We start from the raw sequence: 11,939 nt of genomic DNA on the forward strand, positions 1-11,939 counted from the left end.
CACACTTGTCCCATGTATTGCAGATGCACTATTGGGCTCAGAGATTGCACAGGTAACAGGGAATGATGTGGACTCAGGACCAGTACTGTGGTATGTGCTGAGCCCTTCTGGGCCCCAGGATCCCTTCAGTGTAGGCCGCTATGGTGGCCGCCTCTCCCTCACGGGCCCCTTGGATTTCGAGCAGCGTGACCGCTACCACCTGCAGCTCCTGGCACATGACGGGCCTCACGAGGGCCGTGCCAACCTCACGGTGCTCGTGGAGGATGTCAATGACAATGCACCCGCCTTCTCACAGACCCTCTACCAGGTACTGATGCCCCACCTCTGGGCCCAGAGTTGTTCACAACGGAGGGGAGTGACAAGGCTGGAAGGATCTGAGGTGGGCTGGATGTCAGAACTGACTTGGGGACGGATCTTTGGGGATGTAAGACCAGCCTTATAAGTCCTGGGAACTGTGTCCAGGTTCTTCATCCGGTGCCCACAAATGGGGGAAGGGGCACAGTCCAAATTCTAAGGGGTAGATGCGCTCCAAGCTAGGACGGATGCCAAGCAGAGCTCATGAGACCAAGCTCCGGAACATAGGCTGAGTGGGCAGCTGGGACGCTTGGCCTTAAACCCTTGTCCTCACACCTCAGGTGATGCTGCTTGAGCACACACCCCCAGGCAGTGCCATTCTCTCCGTCTCTGCCACTGACCGGGATTCAGGTGCCAATGGTCATGTCTCCTACCACCTGGCTTCCCCTGCTGAGGGCTTCAGTGTTGACCCCAACAACGGTGCGTCCTTCCTGGGATCTACCCCTTATCCTTGACTGTGCTGGGCCATGTTTTGACCTCATTCCTGGAATTTCTTGCCTGAACTCTTAACTCCCTAGATCTCTGACCCAGGGAGGACATTTTCTGCCCTTTGTCTCTATTTTAAGCACTGTCCTGACTGCATGCCTAGAAGCCATTCTCTGAATCCTGGAGGCCCCTCTGTAATCTCCTAGCACACGGGCCACTCCCTGGAGTCTGACTTCCAAGGCCATTTCCCAGTCCTCGAAGGGTCACTCTGCTCACCCACAGCCTCTGCTGATGGCATATTTCTCTTCCCTTCTCATCTCAGGGACCTTGTTCACAACAGTGGGGACAATGGCCTTGGGCCATGAAGGGCCAGGAGTGGTGGACGTGGTGCTGGAAGCACGAGATCATGGGACGCCGGCTCGGGCAGCACGCACCACAGTGCACGTGCAGCTGCAGGACCAGAACGACCACACCCCGAGCTTCACGTTGTCACACTACCGTGTGGCGGTAACTGAGGATCTGCCCCCTGGTTCCACCCTGCTCACCCTGGAGGCCACAGATGCCGACGGAAGCCGCACCCACGCCACCGTGGACTACAGCATTGTCAGTGGCAACCGGGGCCGAGTCTTCCAGCTGGAACCCCGGCTGGCTGAGACTGGGGAGAGTGATGGACTAGGCCCCCGGGCCCTGGGCTGCCTGGTGTTGCTTGAGCCTCTAGACTTCGAAAGCCTAACCCAGTACAATCTAACTGTGGCTGCAGCTGACCGGGGGCAGCCACCTCGAAGCTCGGCTGTGCCGGTCACCGTCACTGTGCTGGATGTCAATGATAACCCACCTGTCTTCACCCGAGCATCCTACCGTGTGGCAGTACCCGAGGACACACCTGTTGGAGCCGAGCTGCTGCACGTGGAGGCCTCCGACGCTGACCCAGGCCCGCACGGCCTTGTGCGTTTCACCCTCAGCTCAGGCGACCCTTTTGGGCTCTTTCAGCTGGATGAGAGCTCGGGTGACTTGCGACTGGCCCACCCCTTGGACTGTGAGACCCAGGCTCGACATCAGCTTGTCGTGCGGGCTGCCGACCCTGCCGGGGCACACTTTGCTCTGGCACCAGTGACCATCGAAGTCCAGGATGTGAATGACCACAGGCCAGCCTTCCCGCTGGGCTTGCTCAGCACCAGCCTGGCAGAGAACCAGCCTCCAGGCACTCTCGTGACTACTCTGCATGCGACGGATGGCGATGCTGGGGCTTTCGGAAGGCTCCGCTACGACCTGCTGGACGCTGGGCCGGGGCCTGAGGGCCGTGAGGCATTTGCGCTGAACAGCTCAACAGGGGAGTTGCGGGCACGAGTGGCCTTTGACTATGAGCACACAGGAAGCTTCCAGTTGCTGGTGGGTGCTACTGATGCTGGGAATTTGTCAGCCTCAGTCACTGTGTCAGTGCTGGTGACTGGTGAGGATGAATATGACCCAGTGTTCTTGGCTCCAGCTTTCCACTTCCAAGTGCCGGAAGGTGCCCGGCGTGGCCACAGCCTGGGTCACGTGCAGGCCACAGACGAGGATGGAGGTGCTGATGGCCTGGTGCTCTATTCCCTTGCCACCTCTTCCCCCTATTTTGGTATCAACCAGACTACAGGTGCCCTGTACCTGCGGGTGGACAGCCGGGCACCAGGCAGCGGAACAGGCACCTCTGGGGGTGGGGGCCGGACCCGACGTGAGGCACCACGGGAGCTGAGGCTGGAGGTGGTAGCACGGGGGCCTCTGCCTGGTTCCCGGAGTGCCACAGTGCCCGTAACTGTGGACATCACCCACACTGCGCTGGGCCTGGCACCTGACCTTAACCTGCTATTGGTGGGGGCTGTGGCGGCCTCCCTGGGAGTCGTAGTGGTGCTTGCATTGGCAGCCCTGGTCCTAGGGCTGGTGCGGGCCCGGAGCCGGAAGGCTGAGGCGGCACCTGGCCCGATGTCACAGGCAGCACCTCTGGCCAGTGGCTCTCTACAGAAGCTGGGCCGAGAGCCACCCAGCCCACCGCCTTCAGAGCACCTGTATCACCAGACTCTCCCCAGCTATGGTGGGCCAGGAGCTGGAGGACCCTACCCCCGTGGTGGCTCCCTGGACCCTTCACACTCAAGCGGCCGAGGCTCAGCGGAGGCTGCAGAGGATGACGAGATCCGCATGATCAACGAGTTCCCCCGTGTGGCCAGTGTGGCTTCCTCTCTGGCTGCCCGTGGCCCTGACTCCGGCATCCAGCAGGATGCAGATGGACTGAGTGACACGTCCTGCGAGCCACCTGCCCCCGACACCTGGTATAAGGGCCGCAAGGCAGGGCTGCTGCTGCCGGGTGCAGGGGCCACTCTGTACCGAGAGGAGGGCCCCCCAGCCGCTGCCACAGCCTTCTTGGGGGGCTGTGGCCTAAGCCCTGCACCCACTGGGGACTATGGCTTTCCAGCAGATGGCAAGCCATGTGTGGCAGGAGCACTGACGGCCATTGTGGCTGGGGAGGAGGAGCTCCGTGGCAGCTATAACTGGGACTACCTGCTGAGCTGGTGCCCTCAGTTCCAGCCGCTGGCCAGCGTCTTCACAGAGATCGCCCGGCTCAAGGATGAGGCTCGGCCGTGTCCCCCGGCTCCCCGTATTGACCCACCACCCCTCATCACTGCCGTGGCCCACCCAGGAGCCAAGTCTGTGCCCCCCAAGCCAGCCAGCACGGCTACGACCCGGGCCATCTTCCCACCAGCCTCTCACCGCTCCCCCATCAGCCATGAAGGTTCCCTGTCCTCAGCTGCCATGTCCCCCAGCTTCTCGCCCTCACTGTCTCCTCTGGCTGCTCGCTCACCTGTCGTCTCGCCATTTGGGGTGGCCCAGGGCCCCTCAGCCTCAGCACTGAGTGCAGAGTCCGGCCTGGAGCCACCCGATGACACGGAGCTGCATATCTAGCTGTGGCCCAGGCTGGGCCCCGACCTGGGATGCGCACAGTGTCCCCAATGCAGGCCCCATCTGAGCCTGCCCTGGGCAGCCTCGGACCATGATTGGCCGCGGGGGAGGCCAGATCCCCACCCCAGAGTCCTCCAGTGGGGACAGGTCTCACGTCTCACCCTGGCCCTGTCAGAGCACCAGCACCACGAGGCCCTGTTGGGCACTGACCTGTGGCCGGGTCCGGTGTGGAGAGAAAGATGATGAAGTAGGCAGCAGCCCTGGGTCCTCCTCAGTGAGGGCTTCTTGCCCTGTGCCAGCACCCTGAGATGGAGCTGAGACTTTATTTATTGGGGGGTAGGGGGAATGGGGGCAGTCCCTCTAACTTGTTTGGGCCCAGCTCCTTTGGGTTCCACTGACACCCCTGCCCCTGCCCAGAATCAAGTGCCAATTCTCACTCTGGAGCCTTAATAAACTGCAGTTTGTACCCAGTGTCCGGCTCTGTTCTGTGGGGGCCGTAGGGGTGGGGGGATGATGGGAAGCCACCTGGCACACTGTGGACACCTCAGGAGTCACAGAAGCTGGTGGACACAGGGGCATCTAGAGTGGGAGCGAGTGGGGATGGCACTGGGAGCCCGAGCCCAACCTGAGGCTATCACATCTCTCTGCAGTTGACCTTTCCCTCTAACGGGGGCAGGAGGCCAGAAGACGGCAGACAGCAGGGGCTTGCTTGTGGCAGTGACCTAGAGAGGGGTTGGCTGGCTGGGGAGAGATCTTGGAGATGACCAGCTCTAGGCCTGAGGGTCTTCAGGGAGGTGGGGGTGGGTACAAGAGCAGCCTCGTGGTGTATTTGTTTCCCATGGGGCCCCTATATACTCGCGTGTAATAAGGGCACACATTTGTTGAGCCTTTGCCATGTGAGGCTCTCTGCTGAGGGGTCCACCTGCTTTATCTCTGTAAATTTTCACTGCAACCCTCTGAGGCAGAGCACTTTTAACATAATAGTCTCCATATTCTACATGAAGAAACCTAGGCTCCGTACAGCTCGTAAGAACCTGGGTCTGTGGGCCTCCAAAGCCCCTTTCTGAAGCACCCCCTACACTGTGGCGAGTCCTGGATTCTGGCAGCAGGTGGGGAGCCCTGAGCGTACCCAGTGTTTGACCGTCCACAGAGGGAGCACCCGAGGAGCAGCCCCGCCCCTTCTTCAGCATTCAGGACCACCCATTCAAGGGAGGAGCCAGCATCGTCACTAGTTTCTAGGCAGAGACGGGAGGTGGTGCACTATAGGGCTCATGTGATCTGTCACATGACAGCGGATCTGCAGAAAGGCAGAATGGGCCCCCGAGCCTGGTAAGAAACTAGGGGGCCCTGGGAGAAGGGAATCATGTTGGAGGGAGTATATGTTGGAGGGTGGGAACATAATGACAGTCCAGCTCCTGCTGAAACCCATGTGCTGCCCCTGCAGCCTCCTAGGGCTCCTTGCCCTCTTTGTCGCCGGCAAATGCAGTTACAGCCCGGAGCCTGACCAGCAGTGGACGTGAGTTGACTTAGCACTGACAACCCCTACCCCATGGCCTCTCCTGTACCCGTTTTCCTGGTTCTAGCCTCCCTCACCCCCCTTACCAGCTCCTGGTACCCACTCCATAGCCTTATTCCCAGGTTCCCAGATTCAGTCCCCGGTAATCCACCTCCTGTGATCCATATCTGCTTCTGGAATCCTCCCCAAGTTCTAGGTTCTAATGGTGAACCTTCCCATCCCTACTCTAATGAAGGCCATGTGCCTGACCCCTGACCCTACAGGCTGCCACCAGGCTGGGTGTATCTGGGCCGTGCGGACCCTGAGGAAGAGCTGAGTCTCACGTTTGCCCTGAGACAGCAGAACCTGGAGAGACTGTCCGAGCTGGTGCAGGCTGTGTCGGATCCCGGCTCTTCTCGCTATGGTGCCTGATGGGACTGGGGGTGGGATGTGGGATGCAGTAAAGGGACACAGGACTGGGCTGAGTGTGGGACGGTGCAGGTCATGTCAGGGATGTGCTCTTGGGGCCTGTCGAGGGGGTGGTATAGGACAGATGAATGGCAGTGACCCTCATTAAAGAGTTTCTGAATAAAAAGGTGAATTGGAACTAGAGTGTCCAAAACTAATTCACATTCTTTCCTCCAAAACTTTCCACCTATGTTCATCAGGCTCAAAAACTGAAAGTGGGTATGGTTAAGAGCACAGGCTTGGTGATCAGATCTGGATTCAAATTCTGACTCTACTATTTACCAACTACCAGACAAATGGGGAAGTAGCATCCAGTACATATAAGTGCTCATTACCTCAAATTTCACCTCCCCCCACTAAATTCACTCTCATTTACTCCTCCATTCAACCCTAAGGCTGCCAGTTCCAGCTCTGAAATACTCCACTGTCTCACCATTCCTTGTTGCCACCAACTCAGCTGATTACTCTTTCACCTGGACTGCTGCCAGCCCCCTCACCGGTCTGCAGTCTCTTCCCCTCCACTCTTCTCCCCACTTTACCCGCTACTATGCTCCAGAAGGTCCATGGTTTGCTCCAATGGTCAAGCTGGATGGTGGGCTTCCCCTGCTGGAAGCCCTGCGTGGTGAGGGGGGCAGTCTAAGGTTCACCCGGGAGGTGTATTGATCCACACAGGAGAGCAGTGACTCGCCATCATGTTAAGCTCCAGTGTCTCCTGGTTAAAGTTCAAAAAGGGCAACTTAGAAAAGCAAGGAATGAAGGCAAGAGCCTCTACTGAATCCCTGCAGGAAAGTACCTGACCCTAGAGGATGTGGCTGAACTGGTCCGGCCATCACCACTGACCCTCCACACAGTCCAAAAATGGCTTTTGGCTGCTGGAGCCCGGAACTGCCACTCAGTGACCACACAGGACTTTCTGACTTGCTGGCTGAGTGTCCGGTAAGAGGGAATAATTGCCTCATGGAGGGCACCAATCATCCCATCAGGGAGATTCGTCACTGCAGTGGAAGGGAGCTGAGAGCTTGCCAGGGCCTGTGGGTGAAAACACTTGGGGAGATAACGACTAACTGCCCCGTGATGCTCAGGCAGCCTCCTCAGCTCTGTTCCATGCTTTCTGACCTCTGTTCTCTGATCTCTGACTTCAGACAAGCGGAGCTGCTGCTCTCTGGGGCTGAGTTTCATCACTATATGGGGGGACCTGCAGAGACCCATGTTGTAAGGTCCCCACGTCCCTACCGGCTCCCGAAGGCCTTGGCCTCCCACGTGGACTTTGGTAACACCCAGTGGGGTTGGTGGCGGGGGGGGGGTCAGTGATAAAATGGGGGGTTGGAGGCTAAAGGATCTCTTCCTCAAGGCTGACTCCTCCCCACAGTGGGGGGGCTGCACCGCTTTCCCCCCACATCAACCCTGAGGCAACGCCCCAAGCCACAGGTGCCAGGGACTGTTGGCCTACACCTGGGGGTGACCCCAGGGACTGTTGGCCTACACCTGGGGGTGACCCCATCTGTGATCCGTGAGCGGTACAACTTGACGGCACAAGACGTGGGCTCTGGCACGACCAACAACAGTCAAGCCTGTGCCCAGGTGAGCCACGCGGAAAGCCTCAGGGTCCTTACCACCTCCCCAAGGTGCCTGACCAGCTGACTCTCTGACTCTAACCCCTGGGCTCTCACCCCCAATCCTGTGATCTGGGACAGTATCCCCTGACCTGACCCTTGGGGCTGTGTCCTCTGACCCATGATATCGCCTTGATTCCCTCCATAGTTCCTGGAGCAGTATTTCCATGAGTCAGACCTGGCTGAGTTCATGCACCTCTTCGGTGGGAGCTTTGCACACCAGGCATCAGTAGCCCGTGTGGTCGGACAGCAGGGCCGGGGCCAGGCCGGAATCGAGGCCAGCCTAGATGTAGAGTACCTGATGAGTGCTGGCGCCAACATCTCCACCTGGGTCTACAGTAGCCCTGGTACTGCCAAGGGGACTGGCTGGTGGGGATAGAGGTGGGGGTGAGTGGTGGTCTTTGCTTCCCCAAGGGAATCCCGTGAGCTCCAGGGAGATCCTGACAACCTCCCAAATGACTGCCTTTATGCCCCAGGCCGGCATGAGTCACAGGAGCCCTTCCTGCAGTGGCTCCTGCTGCTCAGTAATGAGTCAGCCCTGCCACATGTGCACACCGTGAGCTACGGAGATGACGAGGACTCCCTCAGCAGCGCCTACATCCAGCGGGTCAACACCGAGCTCATGAAGGCTGCTGCTCGGGGTCTTACTGTGCTCTTTGCCTCAGGTGACCTCCTACTCTAAACCTAGACTCCCACACCCACCCAGCCTCAGAACTTTGACCCCGCAGTGACTCCTGGACCTGATCTCTATCTCATAATCTGAACTCAACAGGGACCACTGACCTGACCTCAACTCTGACCTCTTGCAGTAATGACTAACACTTGAATTTCCTCTCCGACATCTGAACCCACATTCCAAACTCTGACCAATTAAACTGAGTGGCAAACTTGGTCTCTCTCCCAGGTGACAGTGGGGCTGGGTGTTGGTCTGTCTCGGGAAGACACCGGTTCCGTCCCAGCTTCCCTGCCTCCAGGTAAGCACCCCAGTCCACCACTTGCCTGTGGCCACCAATTCATCTATGTCCTCATGATCTGGAACCTTTGTCTTGATCACACCAGGTGCTCCTGTGGCCCAACCCTCAACTTTACCTGCACCCCCCTCTTCTTCCTGTAGGTCGCAGGCCCCGAGTCTCCTGAGTAGGACATAGCTCCCAGTGTTCCACTTCCTCAGTCTCCAGGCATTTTAGGGGGAGATTTGGTGGGTGTTCCGTAGGAAAAAGTGTGCAGTCACCTCAGGCCATGCTTTGAGGACCCAAGATCTCTCAGTCATCCCCATGTACATACTTCACCAGAGTGCTTCCCCAGTCCCTCCAGCAAGACCCAGACCCATACTCACCCATCCCCATGCATCTTGGAGGTGCCCTTTGGACCCTGCAATCTGAATGCTGTCTTCTGTCCTCAGCCCCTATGTCACCACGGTGGGAGGCACATCTTTCCAGAATCCTTTCCGAGTCACAGATGAGGTTGTTGACTATATCAGTGGTGGCGGCTTCAGCAATGTATTCCCACGGCCTTCATACCAGGTATGTGTGTGTTTGTGTGGATGGAGGGGGGACGGGTGGGATCCTCAGTTCAGCAGATGATACTCACTCAAGAATGCCTTTTAGGAGGAAGCTGTAGCCCAGTACCTGAGCTCCAGTCCCCACTTGCCACCATCCAGTTACTTCAATGCCAGCGGCCGTGCCTACCCAGATGTGGCTGCACTCTCTGATGGCTACTGGGTGGTCAGCAACCATGTGCCCATTCCATGGGTGTCTGGCACCTCGGTGAGAATTAGCCTGGCTCCAAACCCCCACCCAGGGACTACCCTCACCCTCCACCCCCAAGACCTTACACCCAGAACCCCTGATTCCTCAGAGACCTCTGATCCATCCCTCCCAAAAAGTCCAATCACTCTGAACCCCTAACCTCTACTTGTACCCTCACCCTTGCAGGCCTCTACTCCAGTGTTTGGGGGACTCCTATCCCTGATAAATGAACACAGAATCCTCAGAGGCCTCCCCCCTCTTGGTTTTCTCAACCCACGGCTCTACCAGAAGCATGGGGAAGGACTCTTTGATGTGAGTTTGGAAGAGAGGGGTGTGGCCACTTACGTAAGAGTATGTCGAGTGCTAAGATGAACTTGAGGACAATTCTGATGGGGTGGGATAGCCTCTGGAATGTGAATACAAGGTGAGGTGCTGCAGTCTCCTAGTATCAGCAAGCCGGGATCTGATGCCCACCTTCTCCCTAGGTAACACGTGGCTGCCATGAGTCCTGTCTGAATGAAGAGGTGGAGGGTCAAGGTTTCTGCTCTGGCCCTGGCTGGGATCCTGTGACAGGCTGGGGAACACCCAACTTCCCAGCTCTGCTGAAGACACTAATTAACCCTTGATCCTTTCTTGCTAGAAGAGTGGGCCTGTCCACTGCCCCACAGCCGGTGGCTTGGTCCCTGGTTCTGCACTGTTGGGAGCCCTGCTAAACCCTCAACTGTTGACTGCTGCAGCTTATCTCCCTAACCCAGAAATGCTGTGAGCTTGACTTGACTCCCAACGCTACCTGCTCCCTTATACTCAGGTACCCCTGCCCCTGGCCCAGGTTCCTCTACAGATGCTATAACATGCACTGTTTGGGAGCGTCCTCCGCACACCGCCCCCTCTTCCATTTCTTCTTTTATTTTTTTTTCAACTTTTTTTTTTCAGTTGTTTACACTGTCTGTGTAGTACACTATTTCACTTCATCTTCACTCCTCAATTCATTGCCATGAGACCAGACCTCTGCTCTTATTTTTCACTCTTTCCTCCCCTGAGAAACACTGAGAAATGAATGCCTCCCTGCTGCTTCATCCAGTGGACACTTCCCAATCTTTGCTTTGTGGGCTGTCACAGTAGTCTACTGCCTCTCCTTCCTTAGCGCCCAGGGCTTAACTTCTCCTCTGACCACTCCCTATTCCTCCTTCATTCCCTCTTCCTTCTTTCTCTTTCTCTGCTTCCTCATCGAATGTTGTTGTATTTCATTGCTCCATCCTTAGTCTTTTGCTCTTCTCACTCTACTCATTGACCCTGGAACAAATCAATCACTGGCATCCACAGCCATCACCATCTCCCTATATCAGAGTTTTTATCCAACAGTGATCGATACCTCAAAAGTAATATGTGTGATACTCAATATTTCATCTCCCTTCTTCCCAATCCCAAACTGTTCTCTTCTGTTTCTTCTTTGTAAATGACACTATGCTTCTTCCAACCAAGCCAGAAACCTAAAGTGTCATCCTAGACTCCCTTTTCCTCACCTCCTCCCATCATCATCTTCAATCAACAAGTCCTGCTGACTTTAAAACTCTTAAATATATCTTTACCAATCCACAAGTCCTGCCATTTGTATTTCCTAAGTATATCTAGAACTCATCGAATTCTCTCCATCTCTACTGCTACGACATTAGCCCTGAGCCATATTCCCTCTCCTCTGAATTGAGGAGGCCCTTGCAAGAAGTGTCCTTACTTTCCGCCCTTCCCTAAACCATCTACCAGAGTAAGATGCAAATCCCATAAGGTCATTTACTTGATTAAGACCCTTCAAAGATTACTGGATATAGTTCAGGCTTTTTATCATGACTTAAAAACCTAATCCCTTACTTGCCATTTGTTCCTGAGTAACAAATTGTTTATCCTTTCCTGCCCTCCCCACAGACACTTTCACTTTTGCTCAAGATATTCTGGGCCCTAACATTACACCGGGCTCCCTTTGCCTGGTTGACTTACAGAATTCTTTCGAGAGTCAGCTCAGAAGTCACCTTCTCGTGTGAACCTTTTGGCTCCCTGAAGCTAGTTGATTTTTGTATGACAGAAAAATCCTAGATTCTTGAAAACAAACCTGTTTGATTCTTGGTTCTGATATAGACTAGGCGAGAGCCTTGGACAAGTAAGTTCAACTCTCTGAAGCTTTTTCCTCATCTGTTATGTGAGGATATTGATACCTGCCTCTAATATTCAGGGAATCATTAAACGGGATAAAGTTAATAGAATGCCTAACACACAGATACAGGCAGCAGCTGTTAGTTCCCTTCCTCCCTTGCACTGTACGCTCTGTGTCTACCTCCAGTATTTAAACCCCCATATATTGTTGAAATGGCCAGTTAACTCTTTGCCTCCCTTTCCAAGACTATTGGTGCCTAGAGGACTAGAACCTTGTCCTACTTAACTTTGTATTTGCAGGCCCTAGCTCAGGACTGGCAAATAGGAATTAAATAAATGTTTGCTGCATTGAAAAACCCACTCTTTCACTAGCTGTGATTTTTCAGATCTTGTTTATTCAGGCTGAAAGACAGCCGTCCCTCTGTATCCTCACATACTACAGCCACAGATTCAACCAACCATGAATTGAAGATATTAAAAAAAAAAAAATTCCAGGAAGTTATAAAAAGCAAAACTTGAATTTACCGGCAACCATTTACATAGCATTTACATGGTATTAGATATTATAAGTAATCTAGAGATGATTTAAAGTATAAAGTGCAAATACTATGCCATTTCATATAAGGGACTTGAGCATCCATGGGTTTTGGTATCCATGGCGGGGGAGGGGGGGAAGGGGGACAGGGGGTTTGGGGGAGGGTCCTGGAACCAATACTGCCCACCCCTCACCACCTATACGGAGGGTGGACTGTACCTCCC

The 11,939-nt window shown here is 55.3% G+C and overlaps 2 protein-coding genes across 2 annotated transcripts in view; both read left to right on the forward strand.

Moving 5' to 3' along the window:
• Positions 1–3,859, forward strand: part of DCHS1 (dachsous cadherin-related 1) — a 34,875-nt gene extending 31,016 nt beyond the window's left edge. Inside the window, exons 19-21 of the mRNA XM_067750073.1 lie at positions 24–307; positions 636–774; positions 1,103–3,859. Coding sequence (XP_067606174.1) covers positions 24–307; positions 636–774; positions 1,103–3,714 — 3,035 coding nt within the window. The 3' untranslated portion in view covers positions 3,715–3,859. The remainder of the gene's footprint in view (positions 1–23; positions 308–635; positions 775–1,102) is intronic.
• Positions 3,860–4,914: 1,055 nt separating this feature from the next.
• Positions 4,915–11,536, forward strand: TPP1 (tripeptidyl peptidase 1). The gene is made up of 13 exons (XM_067750077.1): positions 4,915–5,040; positions 5,156–5,227; positions 5,491–5,630; positions 6,460–6,610; positions 6,817–6,944; positions 7,044–7,255; positions 7,436–7,634; positions 7,764–7,952; positions 8,192–8,261; positions 8,690–8,810; positions 8,895–9,053; positions 9,222–9,347; positions 9,521–11,536. Exons 1-13 carry the CDS (start codon positions 4,997–4,999, stop codon positions 9,659–9,661), a joined length of 1,752 nt encoding a protein of 583 aa, XP_067606178.1. The 5' UTR covers positions 4,915–4,996; the 3' UTR covers positions 9,662–11,536.
• The last annotated feature ends 403 nt before the right edge of the window (positions 11,537–11,939 follow it).

The sequence above is a fragment of the Pseudorca crassidens genome, chromosome 9 (assembly GCF_039906515.1).
Source record: "Pseudorca crassidens isolate mPseCra1 chromosome 9, mPseCra1.hap1, whole genome shotgun sequence".
Taxonomy (NCBI): domain Eukaryota; kingdom Metazoa; phylum Chordata; class Mammalia; order Artiodactyla; family Delphinidae; genus Pseudorca; species Pseudorca crassidens.

Coding starts and splice junctions, on each gene's coding strand:
- TPP1 (XM_067750077.1), top strand. CDS start 4,997: ATGACAGCGGATCTGCAGAAAGGCAGAATGGGCCCCCGAGCCTG. Junction 5,631..6,459: donor TCCCGGCTCTTCTCGCTATG/GTGCCTGATGGG, acceptor GAATCCCTGCAG/GAAAGTACCTGACCCTAGAG. Junction 8,811..8,894: donor TCCCACGGCCTTCATACCAG/GTATGTGTGTGT, acceptor AATGCCTTTTAG/GAGGAAGCTGTAGCCCAGTA.